Source organism: Muntiacus reevesi, chromosome 8, assembly GCF_963930625.1.
Source record: "Muntiacus reevesi chromosome 8, mMunRee1.1, whole genome shotgun sequence".
Taxonomy (NCBI): Eukaryota; Metazoa; Chordata; class Mammalia; order Artiodactyla; family Cervidae; genus Muntiacus; species Muntiacus reevesi.
In genome coordinates, this window is record NC_089256.1 from 21,407,684 (window position 1) to 21,430,825 (window position 23,142).

At 42.4% G+C, this 23,142-nt stretch overlaps 1 protein-coding gene across 1 annotated transcript in view; it reads left to right on the forward strand.

Moving 5' to 3' along the window:
* The window catches only part of MX2 (MX dynamin like GTPase 2), a 36,883-nt gene extending 14,227 nt beyond the window's left edge, over nt 1–22,656 (forward strand). The window contains exons 7-15 of the mRNA XM_065943256.1: nt 646–784; nt 3,026–3,224; nt 10,256–10,334; nt 14,602–14,724; nt 14,947–15,088; nt 16,224–16,382; nt 17,968–18,044; nt 19,010–19,264; nt 20,598–22,656. Of these exons, the coding sequence (XP_065799328.1) occupies nt 646–784; nt 3,026–3,224; nt 10,256–10,334; nt 14,602–14,724; nt 14,947–15,088; nt 16,224–16,382; nt 17,968–18,044; nt 19,010–19,264; nt 20,598–20,837 (1,413 nt within the window). The 3' untranslated portion in view covers nt 20,838–22,656. The remainder of the gene's footprint in view (nt 1–645; nt 785–3,025; nt 3,225–10,255; nt 10,335–14,601; nt 14,725–14,946; nt 15,089–16,223; nt 16,383–17,967; nt 18,045–19,009; nt 19,265–20,597) is intronic.
* The last annotated feature ends 486 nt before the right edge of the window (nt 22,657–23,142 follow it).

The window sequence follows — 23,142 nt, forward strand, 5'->3', positions numbered from 1 at the left end:
AGGGAGATGAGACCCTCTTCCCCTAGGACTGAGGTCACAGCTGCCCTCTTCACTTTTCCGAGTAGGTGAGTGGGGGGCGGCACTGCCAGTGTTGGGAACCCAGTTACAGCCCAACTAAGACCATGGCAGTCCCTCTTGGATGGGTCTCTGCTGGCCCCACTGTCTCAGGCACTTGATTACTCTTTCTTCCTCAACATCCAGATCACCATTCTCTGTCTCTGGGAGCCTTGTAATTAGGTCACTCCCATTCCTGAGTTAATGGGCTAATTCCACACTTCTTATCCTACTTCATTCAGCAAATGGGTGGGATTTCCCAGGGCATGACAAAAATGCTTGCCTGGGGTCAAAGCATGCCTCTTCCTCTTGCCGTCAGCTCAGAAGCATCCCAGGGAAGATCTGTCGAGGAAGGAGGGGTCTCATCTGGCCACAGGAATCAGGGAGCCTTTGGGAAAGAAGTACCAGTGATGAGCTCTGGAGGATAAGCAGAACCTCAGCAGAGAACTCAATGAGGGCAGGTGGTCAGACATTCTAGAGGAAGGGCATGGGCTAAGCCAAAGCTTAGCGTGTGGGTGGTGCTCTGGGATGACCAGCTGTGCTCTTGGGTGACCAGAGATGTGCTCTTCCGTTGTGACTCCTTGGCATCAGATCAAGGCACTCATCAAAAAGTACATCCAGAGGCAAGAGACCATCAACTTGGTGGTAGTCCCCTGCAACGTGGACATCGCCACCACAGAGGCGCTGAGCATGGCCCAGGAGGTGGACCCCGATGGAGACAGGACCATAGGTAAGAAGAAAGCGCTGAGCTCCTTAGAGGACAGGAAGCCAGGGGAGACCCCTCAGATATTTAGAAGGTCCTGGATGTAATAGCTCTGTTAGAGGTGCCCACACCCTGCATCAGATACAAGCTCTGTTCCCAGGGAAACTCCGTGGGCTCGGGGTGCAGTTGTACACAACAGATGGGTCACCCTCACTCATGGTCAGGGCTAGATGTATGGCCAATATCTGGATATTCTTTGCCCTCCTTCCTATTGTCCCTTATTTGCATTCTCAACCAATTCTGGATCAGGGAGGAGAAATACATTATTTGCTCTCCCACAATGGTCCAGAAAGGAGGAACTGACTGGCCTGCCAACTCTGCAAGTCCACAGGAAAAACTCTTGTGAGTCTTTGGTTCATGGAAAAGTTCTCACCAGGGCGTGTGTGAACATACTCAGGGAATACACTTCCAGGTTTACACTGGAGCACAGGTGTCTATAGAGTTTATTTTCAAGTAGAACTCTTCCTTGGGGAGATGGGTTCTCTTAAATTCCTTTTTTAAAAATGTCCCCTGCAGAAGGCATTATAGGGGATTTGGTTTAAGAGCACAGATTGCCTGGGTTTCAATCCTTGTTCTACAACTTACTGGCTATATATCCTTGGGCAAATGAGAGCTGCTATTTTTAAAATTCTAATATTATTACTTAATATTACTTCTCTCCAACCATTTCGCTTACCCATTGAGTTTACCTTCCTGAAAGTATGCCAGTCATTTTCTTTGACTAAATGGATACCCAGTATATTACTGCCTTTTTCACTTTTTTTCCAAAAAATGCCCAGATTTCCAGTAAGGATAAAAATAACAGTAGGGGAATACAACTCGAGTTTAATGTGGTATTATATTATATTATATTATCTAGACTTGTACCCTATTACCTGCTGACTTCTACAGGCGTCTAGAACACATTGGACCAGAGAGAAAACTCAGGTTTGGGGTCATCCACCATTATGCAATCGTAAGTCCTTAGGGATGTCTCATTAATGACAGAAGACAGTTTCATCTGTTAAGTAGATAGATCTATTTGGATATCAATATCTTTATAGAAATTGAGTAATATTTCTTACTAGTAGTTTTCTGTTCTTCTCATGGGGCTTCCCAGGTGGCTCAGTGGTAAAAAATTAAAAAAAAAAAAAATTTGCCTGCCAGTGCAGAAGACACAAGAGACATGGGTTTGATCCCTGGGTGGGGAAGATTCTCTGAAGAAGGGAATGGCTACCCACTCCAGCATTCATTAGCAACAAACTCTGATAATCTGTAAGTTTTCACTAAACATTAACTATTATTGTAAATTCAGTTAAGTACTATATGCATAGAGTATACACAGTCAGGCCTTAGTGTATTCCAAACAGCCTTATAACATTGTGCAAATTTTCCATGCATTCTGGGTCAAGTAAATAAATAGAGAGAAGTATGATAAATTTAAAAAAGAAATGGAATACTCACTCAAGTACACAGCAGCCAAAAGGTGGAAGCAAACCAAGCATCCGTCAAGAACACAGTCACTTGGAATTCAAAACCTTCAGTCCAGTGTGAGCAACAGGAGTAAGGGCAGGAGCATGGGAGAGGAAGGCAGGGAGGATCTCAAAGGAGGTCCCACTAGAGGGGCAGAGTGAGTCTGTGACAGGAGACCCTCGAGAGTCACAGACCCCCCTTACAGTAGGGAATGATGTGCTTTTGGAGACATAGTGATGGAGTGAGTTGGTTCTGATGATGCATGCTGCCTTAGTGTTGGGGACTCAGTGGGCACCCAAGAGACATTTGTTAAATAAATTACACAAGGCAGTTAATGAGTTGAGTGACTGGATGAGCAAATAAAAATACAAGTGAGAGGAATGACAATGGAATGAAAGAATGAGCTGACAGGCACTGGGCAGGAAAGGCTCTTGGTCATAACAATCTTGATAAAGAAGAAGAAAGTTGGAGGCATCATAATCCCTGATGGCAAGTATATTACAAAGTGACTGTGATTAAAGCAGTATGGTGCTAGCAAAAAGACAGACGTACAGACCTGTGTGACAGAATAGCAAGCCCAGAAATAAATTTGTGTCTGTAGAGTTAGCTGATTTGGGGCAAAAGTGGTAAGAATATATAGTGGGAAAATGATAATTTGCTGGTCTTGGCCAAAAACGACCCCGTAGCCTAGTAGCGTTCAATATATTTGAAGAGAAAGTTGACCTTTCCATTTGCCCTCCTCTAATCATCTCACAGGGATCCTGACCAAACCAGACCTAGTGGACAAGGGCACTGAGAAAAGCGTCCTGAAGGTCATGCAGAACCTCACCTATCATCTCAAGAAGGGCTATATGATCGTGAAGTGCCGGGGCCAGCAGGATATCACCAACAAGCTGAGCTTGGCAGAGGCAACCATGAAAGAAACATTGTTCTTTCAGACACATCCGTATTTCAGGTAAGATTCTTCACGACAGCCTTGGACTCCAGGGAAACCAGCCCTGCCTATCAGAATTGGCCAAGATGATTACCATATTTAAAAATTATACAATTAGCATCAGCTCAGTTCAGTCGCTCAGTCATGTCCGACTCATTGTGATCCCATGGACTGCAGCACGCCAGGGCTCCCTGTCCATTACCAACTCCTGGAGTTTACTCAAACTCATGTCCATTGAGTCAGTGATGCCATCCAACTAACTCATTCTCTGTCAACCCTTTCTCCTCCTGCCTTCAGTCTTTCCCAGCATCAGGGTCTTTTCAAATGAATCAGCTCTTCACACCAGTTAGCCAAAGTATTGGAGTTTCAGCTTCAACATCAGTCCTTCCAATGAACATTCAGGACTGATTTCCTTTAGGATGGATTACTTGGATCTCCTTTCAGTCCAAGGGAATCTCAAGAGTCTTCTCCAACACCACAGTTCAAAAGCATCAATTCTTTAGCACTCAGCTTTCTTTATGGTCCAACTCTCACATCCATACAGGACCTACTGGAAAAACCGTAGCCTTTACTAGATGGACCTTTGTCGGCAAAGTAATGTCTTGGCTTTTTATTATGCTGTTTAGGTTAGTCATAACTTTTCTTCCAAGGAGTAAGCATCTTTTAATTTCATGGCTGCAGTCACCATCTGCAGTGATTTTGGAGCCCCCAAAATAAAGTCTGTCACTGTTTCCACTGTTTCCCCATCTATTTGCCACAGAGTGATGAAACTGGATGCCATGATTTTAGTTTTCTGAATGTTGAGCACTAAGCCAACTTTTGCACTCTGCTCTTTCACTTTCACCAAGAGGCTCTTTAGTTCTTTTTCGCTTTCTGCCATAAGGGTGGTGTCATCTACATATCTGAGGTTATTGATATTTCTCCCGGCAATCTTGATTCCAGCCCGTGCTTCATCCAGTCCAGCATTTTCATGATGTACTCTGCATATAAGTTAAATAAGCAGGATGACAATATATAGCCTTGATATACTCCTTTTCCTGTTTGGAACCAGTCTGTTGTTCCATGTCCAGTTCTAACTGTTGCTTCTCGACCTGCATACAGATTTCTCAAGAGACAGGTCAGGTGGTCTGGTATTCTCATCTCTTTAAGAATTTTCCAGTTTGTTGTGATCCACACAGTCAAATACTTTGGCATAGTCAATAAAGCACAAATAGATGTTTTTCTGGAACTCTCTTGCTTTTTCGATGACCCAACGGATGTTGGCAGTTTGATCTCTAGTTCCTCTTCCTTTTCTAAAACCAGCTTGAACCACGGTTCAAGCAAGTTCACGGTTCACATACTGTTGAAGCCTGGCTTGGTGAATTTGGAGCATTACTTTACAAGTGTGTGAGATAAGTGCAATTGTGTGGTAGTTTGAGCATTCTTTGGCATTGCCTTTCTTTGATATTAGAATGAAAACTGATCTTTTCCAGTCCTGTGGCCACTGCTGAGTTTTCCAAATTTGTTGGCATATTGAGTGCAGCACTTTCACAGCATCATCTTTTAGGATTTGAAATAGCTCAGCTGGAATTGCATCACTTCCACTAGCTCTGTTTGTAGTGATGGTTCCTAAGGCACACTTGACTTCACATTCCAGATGTTGGGCTCTAGGTGAGTGATCACACCATCATGATTATCTGGGTTGTGAAGATCTCTTTTGTATAGTTCTTCTGTGTAGTCTTGCCACCTCTTCTTAATATCTTCTGCTTTTGTTAAGTCCATGCCATTTCTGTCCTTATTGAGCCCGTCTTTGCATGAAATGTTCCCTTGGTATCTAATTTTCTTGAAAAGATCTCTAGTCTTTCCCATTCTATTGTTTTCCTCTATTTCTTTGCAAAGATCACTGAGGAAGGCTTTCTTATCTCTCCTTGCTATTCTTTGGAACTTTGCATTCAAATGGGTATATCTTTCCTTTTCTCCTTTGCTTTTTGCTTCTCTTCTTTTCACAGTTATTTGTAAGCCCTCTTCAGACAGCCATTTTGCTTTTTTGTATTTCTTTTTCTTGGGGATGGTCTTGATCCCTGTTTGCTGTCATGAACTTCCATCCATAGTTCATCAGGCACTCTATCAGATCTAGTCCCTTGAGTCTATTTCTCACTTCCACTGTATAATTGTAAGGGATTTGATTTAGGTCATACCTGAATGATTTAGTGGTTTTCCCTACTTTCTTCAATTTCAGTCTGAATTTGGCAATAAGGAGTTCATGATCTGAGCCACAGTCAGCTCCCAGTCTTGTTTTTGCTGACTGTATAGAGCTTCTCCACCTTTGGTTGCAAAGAATATAATCAGTCTGATTTTGGTATTGACCATCTGTGATGTCCATGTGTACAGTCTTCCTTGTGTTGTTGGAAGAGGGTGTTTGCTATGACCAGTGCATTCTCTTGGCAGAACTCTATTAGCCTTTGCCCTGCTTCATTCTGTACTCCAAGACCAAATTTGCCTGTTAATCCAGTGTTTCTTGACTTCCTACTTTTGCATTCCAGTCCCCTATAATGAAAAGGACATCTCTTTTGGGTATTAGTTCTAGAAAGTCTTGTAAGTCGTCATAGATCCATTCAACTTCAGCTTCTTCAGCCTTACTGGTTGGATTACTGTGATATTGAATGGTTTGCCTTAGAAACAGAGATCATTCTGTCATTTTTGAGATTGCACCCAAGTACTGCGTTTCAGACACTTTTGTTTACTACAATGGCTACTCCATTTCTTCTAAGGGATTCTTGCCCACAGTAGTAGATATAATGGTCATCTGAGTTAAATTCACCCATTCCAGTCCATTTTAGTTCATTGATTCATAAAATGTCGACATTCACAATTAGCATAACCAACGCTTTTCATTATTTTAGTATTAAATGCATTGACTTACTTAATTCACTTTTTCTTGGATTCTGATGATGACACTGATTTAAATTGAAGTCGAGTATTTCATAGGGCAAGGGTCCCCAACCCCCAGGCCATGGACCATTGCAGGTCTGTGGCCTCTTAGAAACTGGGCCACGTAGCAGGAGATGACTGATGTGCAAGCAAGTGAAGCTTCATCTGTATTTACAACTGCTCCCCATTGCTTACGTTACCACCTAAACTCCATCTCCTGTCAGATAAACAGCAGCATTAGATTCTCATAGAAGCACAAACTGTACTGTGAACCACAGATGTGAAGAATCTCGGTTTCAAGCTCCTTATGAGAATCATCCCCAAACCATTCCCTTCTGGGTCTGTGGAAAGATTACTTCCAGGAAACCAGTTCCTGGTGCCAAAAAGGTTGGGGATCACTGTCATAGCACACTTTAGTCTCCCAAAATGTTTTCCCTTGCTCTCTCATTTGAGTCCCACAAAATTCTTGAAAGACATTGGGGTTTTTTCCATTGAACTGGATACTTTTTTCCTTTCCTTTTGTTTAGGAACTTGATGTTCCCGAGCCATGGGGGAGAGGGTAATAAGATATAGTGGTCGCTCCTACTTTAAAGAGAGACTCTGGGAAAACGGTGAATTTTTGCGGACCTGGTTTACTACTTACTCTGTGCCTTTGGGAGATGGCTCTACCTCTCTGAGCTTCTGCTTTTTCATCTGCTCAGAGAGTCCTGCTACTGCTTTATGAGATTGTGTTTAGCATTAAATAACATGACAGATGCAAATGTTCTGGCCAGCACACCATAAATATCACCCTGGTTCCTTCTTTCTCTCTGTTCCTGCCCTGAATGAAAGAAACAGAAGGTTTTCAGAAGTATTGAGTGTTACAGCAGAGAAGACTACTGACAAGCAAAGAGAAGATTCTGTAACAATCACACCCATGGTTCTCAACCTTAAGCAAGCAACAGAATTTGTGGGTTATTGTTGTCAGTCACTCAGGTGTGCCCGACTCTTTTTGTAACCCCATGGACTACAGCACGCCAGCCTTCCCTGTCCTTCACTATCTCCCAGAGTTTGCTCAAACTCAATGTCCATTGAGTTGGGGATGCCATCCAACCATCTCATCCTCTGTCATCCCCTTCTTCTTCTGCCCTCAATCTTTCCCACCATCAGGGTCTTTTTCAGTGAGTCAGCTCTTCATATCAGGTGGCCAAAGTATTGGAGCTTTAGCTTCAGCTTCAGTCCTTCCAATGAATATTCAGGTTTGATTTCCTTTCTGATTGATCAGTTTGATCTCCTTGCTATCCAAGGGATTCTCAAGAGTCTTCTCCAGCATCACCATTTGAAAGCAGCAGTTCTTCAGTGCTCAGCCTTCCTTATGGTCCAACTCTCAAATCTGTACATGACAACTAGAAAAACCATAGCTTTGACTCTACAGATTTTGTTGGCAAAATGATGCCTCTGCTTTTTAATATGCTGTCTAGATTTGTCATAGCTTTTCTTTCAAGGACCAATTTGTGGGAGAGTTGGTTAAAATTCAGCTAGCTGTGCCATCCCAGAGTTTCTGAGTTCTGAGGTAGGCCCCAAGAATTTGTGTTTCTTCAAGTTCCCAGGCTTTCCTGGTGGCTCAGCAGGTACGGGATCCACCTGAAATGCCAAAGACATGAGAGACTTGGGTTTGATCCCTGGGTCAGGGAGGTCCCCTGGAGGAGAAAAATGGCAACCTAGTCCAGTATTCCTGCCTAGAAATCCCATGGACAGGGGAGCCTGGCAGGCCACAATCCAGAGTATCTCAAAGAGTCATATAACCGTGACTAAGCAAAAGCACTGCAACTTCCCAGTTGAGGTCAACGTTGCTGGTCCTGGGACCACATTGCTGGTCCAGGGACACTTTGAAAACCACTGTTCAAGGTCTTTGGGAAAGTTAAGGCTTGCATGAAAAAGTGTGCTGAAGTGCTTTGTCACTGAATATCTGCGTTTCAATCCTTGTGTGCCCAAGTGCTGGAACTCAGCTCTTTTGCAGCAAAGATGCTCAAAGTAGCACTGGAAAAAATGATCCTACTGGGTCCTTCATGAATTTATGCTAAAGGTAAACATTTTGCAGCCAGACCACCTGGTCTGTGACTCTGGGCAAGCTGCTTAATGTTCCTGTGCCTTTGCCTTTCTCTCTCTAAAACTGGTTGTTCAATGATTAAATATGTGTAAAGCCCTTAGAATGGAATAGGCACTTAGTACAGACCATGTAAACATTTTTTAAATTTAATTTTATTACGGAAAGAACATTTAACATGAGGTTCACCCTCCTAACAAATGTTTAAGTACACAAAGTGGTATTGTTAACTACAGGCACGATATTGTTCGGCAGCTTTCTAGAATGTGTTTATCTTTTGTAACACAAACTTTTTACCCTTTGATTAGCACTCTTCATTTCCTCCTCCGCACAACACCTGGCAACTACCATTCAACTCTCTGTTTGCCTAAGTCTGACTGTTTTAGATAGAGCACATAAATGGAATCATGTAGTATTTGTTTTTCTGTGACTGGTTTACTTCACTTAGCATAACATCTTCAAGGTTAATTCATGTTGTCACATACTGCAAAATTTCCTTCTTGTTAAATGCTGAATTATATCCTATTGTATGTATCTACAATTTTTATTCCATTTATCTTTCCATGAATATTGAGGTTGTTTCCACATCTTCGCTCTTGTGAATGGTGCTACAGTGAATATAGGAGCCCTAATAAGTCTTTGAGATCTTGATTTCAATTCTTTTGAATAAATGCCCAGAAGTGGGATTGTTAGATCATATGGTAGTTCCATTTTTAATTTTTTAAGGTATTTATTACTGCTTTCCATAGAGGCTGCATCATTTTGAGTTCCCATCAACAGTATACTAGTGTTTCAATTTCTCCACATCCTTGCCAACACTTGTCTTTTTTTTTAATAATATCATCCTAACTGATATGATGTGATGTTTAATTGTGGTTTTGATTTGCATTTCCCAGATAATTAATGATGCTGACCATCTTTCCATGTGCCTTTTGTATGTTTTATTTGAGGAAAAAAATCTCTATTTGAGTCTTTTAGCCTATTTTTAAATTGAGTTATTAGCATTTATTTGCTATTGAATTGTGGAGATCCTTGCATATTTTGGAAATTAACCCCTTATCAGATATGTGGTTTGCAAATATTTCCTCCCATTTTGTAGGTTGCCTTTTCCTTTGTTGCTTGTTTACTTGCAGTGCTGAAGTTTTGAGTTTGACATCATCCTACTAGTCTATATTTGCTTTTGTTGCCTGTGCTTTTAGTGTCATATTCATGAAATAATTTCCAAGAACAATATGATGAAGATGTCCCCCCATGTTTTCTTCTAAGAGTTTTACAGTTTTGGGTTTTACATTAAGCCTTTAATCAATTTTCAGTTGACTTTCATATCTAGTGTAAAAAAAGGATCCGTTTTGCTGTGGATATCTAATTTTCCCAACACCTTTTGTTGAAGAGGTTATCCTTTTCCTATTGTGTGTTCTTGGCATTTTTGCAAAAATCAGTTAACTGTATATGCATGGATTTATTTCTGGGCTTGCTATTCTGTCCCGTAGATCTATGCTGTTGCTGTTTAGTCTCTAAGTCATGTCCGACTCTTTGCAACCTCATGGACTGTAGCCTGCCAGACTCCTCTGTCCATGGAATTTTCCAGACAAGAATACTGGACTATGTGTGTCTTTATTCTAACACCATACTGCTTTAATTACAGTAGCTTTGCAATATAGTTGAAATCAGAAATATGATGTCTCTAGCTTATTTCTTTATTAAGATTGATACATCTAATTAGGGATAAATATTTGCTATAAGAAATAAAATACTACTTTGGGCAAGTCACTTAACCTCTATGAAATTGTATTGTTTTGCTTTTCCTGAAAAAAAATGACTTACCACCTGAGTTTATTGGGGCACAAAAAGAAAAAAAAGTAACCTCTCTAGTACTATGCCTGCCTAGATATGATCTTGCTCCTTAATTATCAGCTGTCCTCATGTACCACCTGGCTTTTCTGATGGGGTGTGTCACTCCAAGGAACTGAGCTCATCTACCCACTTATAAGGTACAATACTGGAAAGTGATCCTATGGGCCCTTCTTAAATTCATGCGTGCTCTGTCTTGTTTCAGGGTTCTTCTGGATGAAGGAAAGGCCACGGTGCCTCTTCTGGCAGAAAGACTTACCACCGAGCTCATCTGGCACATCAATGTGAGTGAGTAGTTTAAGTTGCAAGCTATAAAAAAAATGACAGCCTTGGGTACGTACCTGGTGGTCCAGTGGTTAAGACTCAACCTTCTAATGCAGGCGATACAGGTTCAATCTCTAGCTAAGATCCCACATGCCTTGTGCCCAATAAACCAAAACATAAAAGAGAAGCAATATTACAACAAATTCAATAAAGACTTAAAAAATGATCCACATCCAAAAACAAATCTTTAAAAAAAAAATGACAGCCTGTTCACGTCACTTTCTTAGTCATGGGTTGACTAGGACACTCCAGTGAAATGTCCAAACCAGCAGACAAATAAGAACTTTCTGAAAACCAAATCACTCCTGGTCAGAGGCTCACAAAAGAGCTTCTGAAACAGAAAAGCAGTAACTGCATAGTGTTGAAATAAGGAGTTGAATCTGTCAATCTGGGGCCAGCAAAGAGAGAAGGAAAATGCTAACACCAGGTTAGCAGTGTAAAAAGGAGTCAATATCAAGCTAGCACATTTTTAATAGTTTGTTAACAATTCACAGTATAAAAATCACTTTCCTTTGAGACTTCCTGATGGAACACTGGTTAAGACTTCATCTTCCGATGCAGGGCTGCAGGTTGGATCCATGGTCAGGGAACTGAGGTCCCAAGTGCTTCGAGGTCAAAAATCTAAAACATAATACAGAAGCAGTCTTGTAACAAATTCAATAAAGACTTTAAGAATGGTTCACCTCAACAAGATTTAAACAATAAACTAAAAATATAAATATAAAACATTTCCCCAGCTTCAAACTTGTAGGAAATAAATGTTCGGTTTTCAGTGATTCTCAAAATAAGAAAACCACAGACAAAGTTCTCATGATGTCTTTGAAGGGGGACTCTAGCTTTGTGCTTATTGAGAAATAGAATATTTACAGCCATCACCATCGCCATTGTGGGCCCCAGGACTGGGCACCAGCCACTGAATCTGAACACCCCCATCAAGAGGATGACGTAAGAGTTGGACCATAAAGAAGGCTGAGCACTGAAGAATTGATGCTTTCAAATTGTGGTGCTGGAGAAGACTCTTGAGAATCCATGGGACAGCAAGGAGATCAAATCAGTCAATCCTAAAGGAAATCAAACCTGAATATTCATTGGAAGGACCGAGGCTGAAGCTGAAGCTCCAATACTTTGGCCGTCTGATGTGAAGGGCCGACTCATTGGAAAAGACCCTGATGCTGGCAGAGATTGAAGGCAAGAAGAGAAGGGGGCGACAGAGGATGAGATGGTTGGATAGCATCACTGACTCAATGGACATGAGCAAACTCCGGGAGATGGTGAAGGACGGGGAGGCCTGGCATGCTGCAGTCTGGGCAGTTGCAAAGAGTCAGACACAACTTATAGACTGAATAACAACAAATCAAGAGGATAATGGCCAGAACATGAGGAGGAAAGAAGTGATAGGTGTCCATACTAAAAATAGTCCTCCCATTAAAAATATTAAACCCACACAAGCTACACAAGGACCCTTTCACATCAAAATAGCCCTCTGAGACCACAGTAGATAATCATTTCTCCTAAACTCTCTTGAGTAAGAGAAATAGAAGTAAAATGAAGATGCAGAAGAGCAACTCTCAATGAAAAGACCAAGAGAATGCCCCTGAAAGAACAATGAAACAGACTTCTTCAGTCTGATAGATGCTGAGTTCAAAAGGGAGATAATGAAAATATTGGAGGAATTAAGAAAGGCTATGGACAGAAATGCAGGTTACTATAAAAAAGGAACTAAAAACTATAAAGAGGAGGAAAAAAGAAACTCATTTGCCAAGATGAAAGCTGATCTAAAGACAATAAATAGCAGAATGAATAATGAAGAAGTATAAACAAGTGATCTGGAAGGTAGAAGAATGGAAATCACTCAGTCAGAACAATAGAGAGAAAGTCAAATGATAAATGGAGTATTTGTCACGCTTGCCTGAACCATTGTCCATGAGAAGATGAACCTTGAGTACAGAGGTAGAACGCAGGGGCTGGATCCCAGTCCGTGCTAAATTGCATGTTGCATGGAAACAATGAATTCTTTTGAACCAGAAAACACATACTCAAAATATTTGTTTGTTAGGGGCAACACTTTTCAAACTGTAGGTGGTGTTTGTGGTAAAGAACCTGCTTGCCAATGCAGGAGGCAGATGTAAGAAAGGTGGGTTAGATCCCTAGGTTGGGAAGATTGCCTGGAGGAGGGCACAGCAACCCACTCCAGTAGTCTTGCCTGGAGAATTTTTGTCTAACACACAGTTAGGCAAAAATGTTACCTAGAAAATTTGTTTAAATTCATATTCCTGGGCCATAGCTGAGCTTCTGAGTCAGTAGGTCTGGGGTGGGGCCCATGAATTTGTTTTTCTCAGGTGATCTTGGGAATATACTTGTAGAAGTATTTATTCTGGTGGAATCCCTTCAATTCGCAGCAGAGAATTCTAAAAGAAATAGCCCTGTCTAAAAACTATGCTGCTAGTACTAAATCACTTCAGTCATGTCTGACTCTTTGCAACCCTATGGACTGTAGCCCGCCAGGCTCCTCTGTCCATGGGATTCTCCAGGCAAGAATACTGGAGTGGGTTGCCGTGCCCTCCTCCAGGGGATCTTCCCACCCAGGGATCTAACCCACATTTCTTACATCCGTCTCCTGCATTGGCAAACAGTTTCTTTACCACTAGCACCACTGGGGAAGTCCGTCTAAAAGCTCTGTCTCCTATCTAATTGAGAAAAGCATCTTTCTTTAAAAAAAGCTGTTATATTTTGATAATTTTTTTCATAACAGTTGTCAACATTTAAATATTGCACTTTAAATTTTGAATTTCAGTTTTGTACTATTTTCAATTAATTTTTTAAAATTTATTTCAAGACACAATCATGATCATTTGAAATATCAGGAAAAAGATTAACACCTTTCTGCCTACAGATACAAACTGCTCAAAGAGAGAGAGGATGAGACCTTATCAACTTCTTGGAACACTACTCCACAAACTTCCTCTAAATCCCAATAGCTCATTCTGCCTGGCTGACTATAATAATGACATTCACTCAGACATCTTTACCTGCAGTTTTTACCTGCTCAGGCTGTCAAGGTGTGAGCGGGTGTGAAGTGAAGTCTGCTGCTTGCCACCTCAGTGATGATATCAAACAGTTTGTCTCTCTGAGCCTTTTCCTTTTTTGTGAAAAACAGGCAACGAAGTCATGTGCTTTGTACCACAGCGCGGGGCTTCACTGAGATGTAAAGGACTTGGAATGATGCTCACCCCAAAGACAACCCTCCTCGGGTCCCCTTCCATCATTCCTGCTCCTCCACTTTGTTAAATTGTCATTAGCAACATTGACTGCTTTGGACGTTAGCCAGCCGACACCGACACACAGGCATCAGTTCAGTTCGGTTCAGTTCGGTTGCTCAGTCGTGTCCAACTCTTTGCGACCCATGAATCGCAGCACGCCAGGCCTCCCTGTCCATCACCAACTCCCCGAGTTTAGTCAAACCCATGTCCATCGAGTCGGTGATGCCATCCAGCCATCTCATCCTCTGTCGTCCCCTTCTCCTCCTGCCCCCAATCCCTCCCAGCATCAGAGTCTTTTCCAATGAGTCAACTCTGCATGAAGTGGCCAAAGTATTGAAGTTTCAGCTTCAGCATCAGTCCTTCCAATGAACACCCAGGACTGATCTCCTAAGCATCATTTATCAGTTTATAACACTCAAATGTTATAGGGGACATTTCACTACAGAAACCTTCCATTGTATTCAAAGGTACTTGTTATCTCAATAAAAGCTCTGAGTCAAACAAACAAAAAACCCAAAACTGGCCACCACCAGATTCCCTCCCCACTCTGGTCACATGACAGAACTGCAGAATTCTCAACACCAGATTGTCCAAGCTGTATCATGCATAACGTTGCATCCCAAGTCCTCCTTGAGTTCTTATCAGGAGTCGCTCTCAACAAGAGTCACATGATAATAGAAACTGAATGCTTTCAAACGGGACTCTGCCCATACACCTAAGATACCTGTCAGCTAATTTCAGCAAGCTGCAGCGTTTCATTGTTTGCTCTTATTTTGTTCAGGGAAGATCCCCTGGAGAAGGAAATGGCAATACACTCCAGTATTCTTGCCTGGGGAATCCCTTAGACAGAAGCCTGGTGGGTTACAGTCCCTGGGGTCAGGAATGAGTCAGATAGGACTTAGCAACTTAAAACCAAAAAAAGTTCATCAAGTTGTAGCCTTTCATCGCTTGCTCTTATTTTGTTCAGAAATCGCTCCCTTTGTTAGAAAATCAAATAAAGGAGAAGCGCCAGAGGGCGACAGAGGAGCTGCACCAGTACGGGGACGACATTCCCAGCAATGAAGGGGATAAAATTGTCTTCCTCATCGAGGTGAGGATTACCCAGGACTCCCTGTTGCCCTGCCCTCCTCCTTTCTCCTGAGGTGGTGGGGGGTGGGGGTAGCGGGTGGGGGGGGGGGGTGTATGAGGTAGCTAGTGGGTCATCTGACCCCCTTGGAGCCCCAGCCCCCACACCACCATGCACAGCTGATCCAGATCCCTGCTCTTTAATATAATTACAGCACAGATTGACGGTTTTATCTCATCTTTTCAGAAAATTAAGGTATTTAATGAGGACATTCAAAAGTTGATAGAAGGAGAAGAAATTGTAATGGAGACAGAGTCCCGCTTATGTAACAAAATCAGAGAGGAGTTTACAAGCTGGGTACTCATACTTACCGCCAATATCGAAAAAGGTAAGTCCCGGGACAGGGCTGCCCCAAAAGCAGCATCACGTTTACCAAGACCAGGAGCTACTTCTGGCACATAAAAATTGTGCGAAGAGCCGACTGCGCCCACACTAGGGACCTCTTAGTATCTGTAACAGCTTCCCAGCCATTCTTGTGGAGCATGACCTTCGCCAATTCAATAGTAGACCATTCCACCAACTGTCTCCTTGCTTCTGTGTTTTGAGGCTCAGCAGTTTCACTTACCCTGTCTCTTTCCTCCTCTTTACCCCCAGTCCAAGATCAGAAAGGTCTATGCTTTGACAACAAACTCCTTACTTCCTCTGGCAGAATTCCAACTTCTATCTGCTCCAGCCCAAAGGCCAATAGGGTGTGTGCCTGTGTGGTGTTGTACTGTGTTGTATGTGTGTGTATCTTTGCTTTGACACTTTAAAATATATTTATTTATTTATTTTTGGCAACACGGGGTCTTCATCGCTGCACATAAGCTTTCTCTAGTTGCAGAGAGTAGGGCTTTTTTGTTGCAGAGCACAGGCTCTAGGACACTCGGACCTCAGTAACTGCTGCATGTGGCTCAGCGGCTGTGACTCGTGGGCCCCAGGGCGTGGGCTCCGCGGTTGTGGTGTGTGGGCTTAGTCGCCTCGCAGCATGTGGGATCCGCCTGGACCAGGGATCAAACTAGTCTCCCATGCATTGCAAGGTGGGTTCTTAACCACTGGTCTGCCGAGGAAGCTCTGTTTTGACACTTAATAAAAGCAGCGCTATTCCTTCCATGGTAACAGCCCTCCAGCTATATGTAGTCTTGGAAGAAGAGCTGTAAGGGCTGCAAGAATTTTTTGTTTCTATTTTCATTTAATTAATCAGATTTTTTCCCCTACCAATTATAAACACTTAGCTTCTCTCCTGGCATGATGACTCTCAACTGAAACACATTGGAATAGAAGAAGATTTTTGTTTCTTAACTGTCAATATTTCTCAAACAGGCATTATCAGGCCATAAATAATTATTTTCATGATTAAAAGGAACTATTTAGAAACATTGCCATAGGATTCGTTGCGTAAGCAAGACTTGAAAAAAAGTCTCTATCTTTTAACTGTCTGTGAAATTATTAGAATTTATCCTGGTGGTTTGTTTTTGTTGCAGTTAAAAGTATCCTTAACGAGGAAGTCTCAAAATATGAAACGAAGTATCGAGGCAAAGAACTTCTTGGATTTGTCAATTACAAGACGTTTGAGACTGTGGTGAAGCACTACCTGGGGCAACTGATAGACCCAGCGCTCAAGATGCTCCAGAAGGTCATGGGTGAGGAACTCTCATAAAAAACTTTCACTTTGTTACCCTTATACCTCCCATAGGTCTCAGTGCTTGGAGGAAGAGATTGGAATGGAATTATCAAACACAGCCTGCAGATGTTTGTCCACTTAGGGGGACGGGGAGAGTGTGGTCAAGGCTGTATGTTGTCACCCTGCTTATTTAACTTATATGCAGAGTACATCATGAGAAATGCCAGGCTGGATGAAGCACAAGCTGGAGTCAAGATTGCTGGGAGTAATATCAATAACCTCACATACACAGATGATACCACCTTTATGGCAGAAAGCGAAGAAGAACTAAAAAGCCTCATGATGAAAGTGAAAGAGGAGAGTGAAAAAGTTGCCTTAAAACGCAACACTCAAAAACTAAGATCATGGCATCCGGTCCCATCATTTTATGGCAAAAAGATAGGGAAACAATGGAAACAGTGAGACTTTATTTTTGGGGGCTTCAAAATCACTGCAGATGGTGACTGCAGCCATGAAATTAAAAGATGCTTGCTCCTTGGAAGAAAAGTTATGACCAACCTAGACAGCATATAAAAAGCAGAGACATTACTAACAAAGGTCTGTCTAGTCAAAGCTATGGTTTTTCCAGTAGTCATGTGTGGATGTGAGAGTTGGACTATAATGAAAGCTGAGTGCTGAAGAATTGAAGCTTTTGAACTGTGGTGTTGGAGAAGACTCTTGAGAGTCCCTTGTACTGCAAGGAGATTTAACCAGTCCATCCTAAAGGAAATCAGTCCTGAATATTCATTGGAAGGACTGATGCTGAAGCTGAAACGCCAATACTTTGGCCACCTGATGCAAAGAATGGACTCATTGGAAAAGACCCTGATGCTGGGAAAGATGGAAGGCAGGAGGAGAAGGGGACGACAGAGGATGAGATGGTTGGATGGCATCACTGATTCAATGGACATGAGTTTGAGCAGACTCTGGGAGTTGGTGATGGACATGGATGCCTGGTGTGCTGCAGTCCATGGGGTCGCAAAGACTTGGACATGACTGAGTGGCTGAGCTGAACTGAACTGAGAGTGTGCATGAGCTTTATGCACCTCTTACCTAAGCCTGGATGGTGCGGTGTGTGAAATAGCTGCTAACCCTGCAGAGAGGGGCTCCCAGGTGGCACAAGTGGTAAAGAATAAGCTTGCCAATGCAGCAGACACAGGGGTCGTGGGTTTGATCCCTGGGTCAGGAAGATCCCCTGGAGGAGGACATGACAACGCACTCCAGTATTCTTGCCTGGAGAATCCCATGGATAGAAGAGCCTGGAAGGTTACCATTCATGGGGTTGCAAAGGACTTGGACACGACTGAGTGACTAAACAACAGCAACCATCCTGCCGAGAGTGCACACCCAGGAATGGACCAGAAGTTGACAGGATCTGCTCAGGATGGGGCTGGATTTGGTTTCTCCATGGGATTATGTGCCATCCCTCCTTCTCTCTTGGTCTGTAGGTCTGAAGAGCTCAGTACCAGAATGGGGCCAGTGTATCATGATTTATCCTCCTGTGTCTTTAACCCATTTCATTCCTGCTTGCATTTTGCTGATGTTTCGTTCTTTTCCTTGATCAGAAATTATCTGGCAAACTTTCAAGGACACAGTCAAAAAGCATTTTGCTGAATTTTGCAATCTGCATCAGACCGTCCAGGTAAGCACCCACAGTTTACTTGCTTATAGTCTGCCTGCCAGTGCGTGGGTTTGATCCCTGTCCGGGAAGATCCCCTGGAGAAGGAAATGGCAACCTACTCCAATATTCTTACCTGCTGCAAGCACAGGCTGTTCTGGGGCCAGGAAGGTTCAAGGGCCTCTGTCCCCTGTAGCATCCTGGGATGAACAGAGATCTGGGTGCAGCTACCTGACTCCCACCCAGCCACTTCCCTCCACCATCTATACCCTCTTCTCCCAAATTGCATCAGAAGCCAGGATCTTGTTCCTCCCATAAAACTCCTCTTGGGAAGTGACTCACAGTCCATTTCTGCTCTCAGGCCCCCAATCTGCAAGGGGAGTGGGTTGTCACATACGTGTTTGTGGCCACATACACCCAGTTCCACTGAGTCACCTCTCCCTTTCCTGGGATGCCTTTGCCCATATGCATGACTCGGGAGTCGCAGGATTTCTGGGAAGCACAGAGATGGAGCTGTTATCCCATGGTGCTCATTAGCACCGGATGCATTCTTGAATGCTTGGATTCAAGCCAACAACAGAGACAAGAGTGATGGGCTTGAACATGTAGACTAAACCGTAACTGAGGAAGCAGAAAGACAGTAACGTGCGAGGAAATAGGTTGGGGCCAAGAGAAAGAACAGACAGGTGCTCACTTCGGCAGCATATATACTGACAAACACAGAACAGGCAGGAGAGAGGGTGAGCGTGGCATGTGCAAGGTGGGGAGCCACAAGATGCAACAGGTGAGGACACAGCGGAGGGCAAACTGGGAGCTTCTGAAAATTGCTCCTGAAAAGTCTCAGACCTTCGTTGACCTCAGATTATTTTTAATTCAGTGTTCAACATCATAATACGGTACTGTAGTAATAGTAATAATACGTTCTAAGCTGTTTAAACAGCAGGGGAAGAAAAGGAAAAGTAATGTATTTATCTTCCTTATTCGACCAGAACAAGATCGAAGGCATAAAAACAGAACAAATGGCAGAAGCAACAAATCTGATCCAACTTCAGTTCAAGATGGAGAAGCTGGTTTTTTGTCAAGACCAGATTTACGGCGTGGTTCTGAACAGAGTCCGAGAAGAGGTTTTTAATTCCATGGGGAAGGCTTCAGAGAATCCTCAGTTGAAGCAGCCCCTTTTAAATGATCAGTCTTCGGTTTCCTCCATTGTTGAGATTGGGGTCCACCTGAATGCGTATTTCATGGTGAGCATGTAGGGATACAGGTCAGAGTGCTGTGGTCCCTACCGAGCAGAAAGCGGGGAGTCCTGGCTGACAGCTGCTTGCTGAGCAAAGAACAGGGCATCTCTGCGTACAAAGCCCTTTAGGCTGTGAAAACCTACTCATATAGCATCTCATCATAGTTTTACAGTAACACTGAAAGGGGAAGAGTTAGTTGCTCAGTCAGGCCCGACTCTTTTAGACCCCATGCCCGCCAGGTTCCTCTGTCCATGGAATTCTCCAGGCAAGAATACTGGAGTGGGTAGCCATTCCCATCTCCAGGAGATCTTCCCCACCCAGGGATTGAACCCTGGTCTCCTGCATTGCAGTCTGATTCTTTACATCTGAGCCACCAGGGACAGTAACCCTATCAAGACACTGTTAATTAATTTTCCCCAAATCAGATTTTTCATCTTAGCAGAACATGTGTTCAAAATTAATTCCAACTCCAAAGTTCATTATATTTTATTCTCTGCATAAATTCCAAAATTACTATGATCAGAATACAGCAAAACATAAACACTAACTTTACTAGCTATGTTTTAGCTTTCTTACGTGTTCAGAGGGTACCCAGCGTGCCTCAAACTCAAACTAAGTCCCACAAAGTAGAAGTGAAAAAGCCTGTCCCTAAATTTTGCAACCCAGCCAACTTCATGGTTTCTAAGGCTTCATCCATGGGTTAAAGTATCAGGGTGCATGGAAAAGAAGGTAGCTTTTTATTTTAGTTAAGTTTTTATTTATTTATTTGGTTGCATGGAATCTTAGTTGTGACATATGCGATCTAGTTCCCTGACCAGGGATCGAACCCAGGTCCCCTGCAGAGTCTTAGCCACTGGACTACTAAGGAAGTCCCAGAAGGTAGCTTTTAAACTACCCAATTCCTGAAGCCCTTTCTTGATTGGGATAGAAAGTAGAGTGACCCAGATGTGGGGTCCAGCTGTCAGGGAAACCGGAGATGCTGATGAAAGGAGTGAATGAAATAAGCATTGAAATATGTCCCAATCATCTCCCAGGAGGGACCCGGGGTTCACTGCCAGGAGGTCTCTCCTCCCTGGAGAGAGGGGGTGAGGAGGAGCTCACTTCCAGGAAGGCTGGGATGTCTAGAACGTGGCTGGGTCTGCTAGCCTTCAGGTGGATCTTAGTGTCAGAGGGAATACCTGGGTCGTGAAAATGGGGCGACCCAAAGAGATCCTTCCCTTGGTTGGTACTGACCACTGGAGTGGAGATGGACAGGATCCCAGGACTTAGCATGCATCCAAGGAACTTCTCTCTGCAACCATAGACCCCTCCAGCTGACCCCTCTTACCCCCTCTTCCAGGAAACCAGCAAACGTCTCGCCAATCAGATCCCATTCATCATTCAGTACTTTATGCTCCAAGAGAATGGTGACAAGGTGCAGAAAACCATGATGCGGCTACTACAGGACACCCAGCACTATTCCTGGCTGCTTCAAGAACAGAGTGATACAGCTACCAAGAGGAAATTCCTGAAGGAGAAGATTTACCGGCTGACTCAGGCACAGCAAGCTCTCTACGAATTCCCCCATTTCAAGGGGTGAATCCCAAAGGAACAGCAGTACTTCTGGGTTTTGCTTCTGTGTATGATCATTAAAGGAGTTGGTCTAGGAATTGGCCTTTTGTTTGGGACCAGACCTTTCTGCTGCTGTCTGCGTCCATCTTTGCTATACTGCACTCAGAACAAGAGTTTATATCTGAAGTCCTGAGCTGCCCAGAGCTGTCACCTCCTCCAGGAGGTCTTCCCCTTCCTGTGTGAAGAGGGGTCTCTCTGGTCCTTGGGCCCCAGAGCCCCCAGTTACGTTGCTGTCATTCTTTGTTCACTTGTCACCCCTCCCCATTAGATTAGGAGAACTCAGAGAGGTAAGGTCAGTTCTTATTCTTTTGTATTTCCAGAATCTTGTGTGGCCTCTGACGCATAGTGGTTCACTTAATAAATATCTCATTGAACAAATGAATGATGGGGATTAACTGAGGCTGGCTTACATCCAGTTTGGTTGTTTGGAATGGTGTTCCTTAGCTGGTCCTTTTCTTATAAATTCAGTCGTACCACCTGCTTCCCATCATTTGCTGTGATGGTGTTTCCCAGTCCCCCTAGATGAAAGCAGCTGAGTGATACCATTTTTAATTTAGTTTCTCTTAATGCAGTGAGCTCCATTGCTGTATTAAGTCTTAAAGAGACATTTAATAATGAGAAACATTTTTTTAAAAAATATAGAGTTTCACAATAGTGGTCATCTCTAGATTGTGGGATTATGGATAATTTTATTTTCTTCTTTGAACTAAGCTAATGACTTCACAGCAATTTTAGGAGGGTTAAGTGAAAACATTTTTACAAACTATGTGTCCCAAAGCAGGTGTTCAAAACTGCCAGCAATTTTTCCCTCTAATTTCTCTTTACCTCTAGGTCTATAGAGAAGCTCTCAGCTCTAAGACTCTTTCAGTCAATTCTTACATTTAGTTCTTTGATACTTTTTTGACAATTTTTGTATATGATGTTAGATAAGCATCCTTTTGCATATGGATATCCAGTTTTCCTAGCACCATTTTTTGAAATGATTGTTCTTTCCCTATTGTTCTTGGTGCCCTTGTCAACAATCATTTGACCATATATGCAAAGACTTGTTTCTGGGCTTTCTGTTCTATTCCACTGGTCTATATGACTGACTTTATGACATTACCATACTGTTTTCATAATTGTACACTTGTAAGTTTTGAAATCAGGAACTCTGAGTCCTCCAGCTTTGTTCTTTTTTCCCATGAGTTTTGACTATTCATGTTTCTGTGAAATTCCATATGAATTTTAGGATAAGTTGTCCTATCTTTGCAAAAAAAAAGGTCATTGGGATTTTGATAGAAATTGTAATGAATTCATAGATTCCTTTGGGTAGTACTTGCATCTTAACAATATTAAGTCTTTCAATCCATGAACATAGGATATCGTTCCATTTATTTGTGTCTTCTTTAATTTCTTTAAGCAATATTTTAGTTTTCTGTGTACAAGTTTTTCAGTCCCTTAGTTACGAAGTGTTTTGTTCTTCTTGTAAATGGAATTGTTAATTTCTTTTTCAACTCATTCACTGCTAATTTACATATATGTAAATGTACACATATCATTTTTATGTGTTGATTTGCTATCTTGCTACTTTGTTGAATTCATTCTTAGTTAGTTTTGTGGTATATTTATGGTTTTTCTAATACACACAAGGTCATATCATCTGTGAAGCGAAATTATTTTGATTCTTCATTTCTGACTTGGATGCCTTTTATTTCCATATCTTGCCTAACTACTTTGTCTAGAACTTTCAATACTATGTTAAATAAAAGTGGCACAAGTGGGAATCCATGTCTTACAAATTTACTCTGATTTTAAAGAAGTGCAATATCAAAATTGAAGATCTTAAGAAAATTTAAAAGACAAACATTGGTCTCAGCTTAGATATCATACTTTTCTTATTTTTGGATTTTCCCTCATTTTATGAAGGGTACAAATAGTAGCAGAACTAAAGAAAAGGAAAGAATCAAATCCCTTCACAGTATAAATGCAGTTGTGAACAATAGAGTCTGAGAAAAATGAAATCTGATGTTATCATTTGTGTCATAACTTGTATAGTCAAATCTGCCCCTAAATACTTAGTACATTTCACACATGTGTACACATGCATTCACACATGTGTGCACATGCACACAGCCTCAACCAAGCCTTCTCACTTACCTCCTCAGGACTGACCCCAAAACTTAGGTGCGAGGCATCTAGGGAAGATGCTTAGTATCAAGTGTATGAGTTTCTGGGGACTGCAACACAAGAGACCACAAACTAACTGGCTTAAACCAACAGAAGTTGTTCTC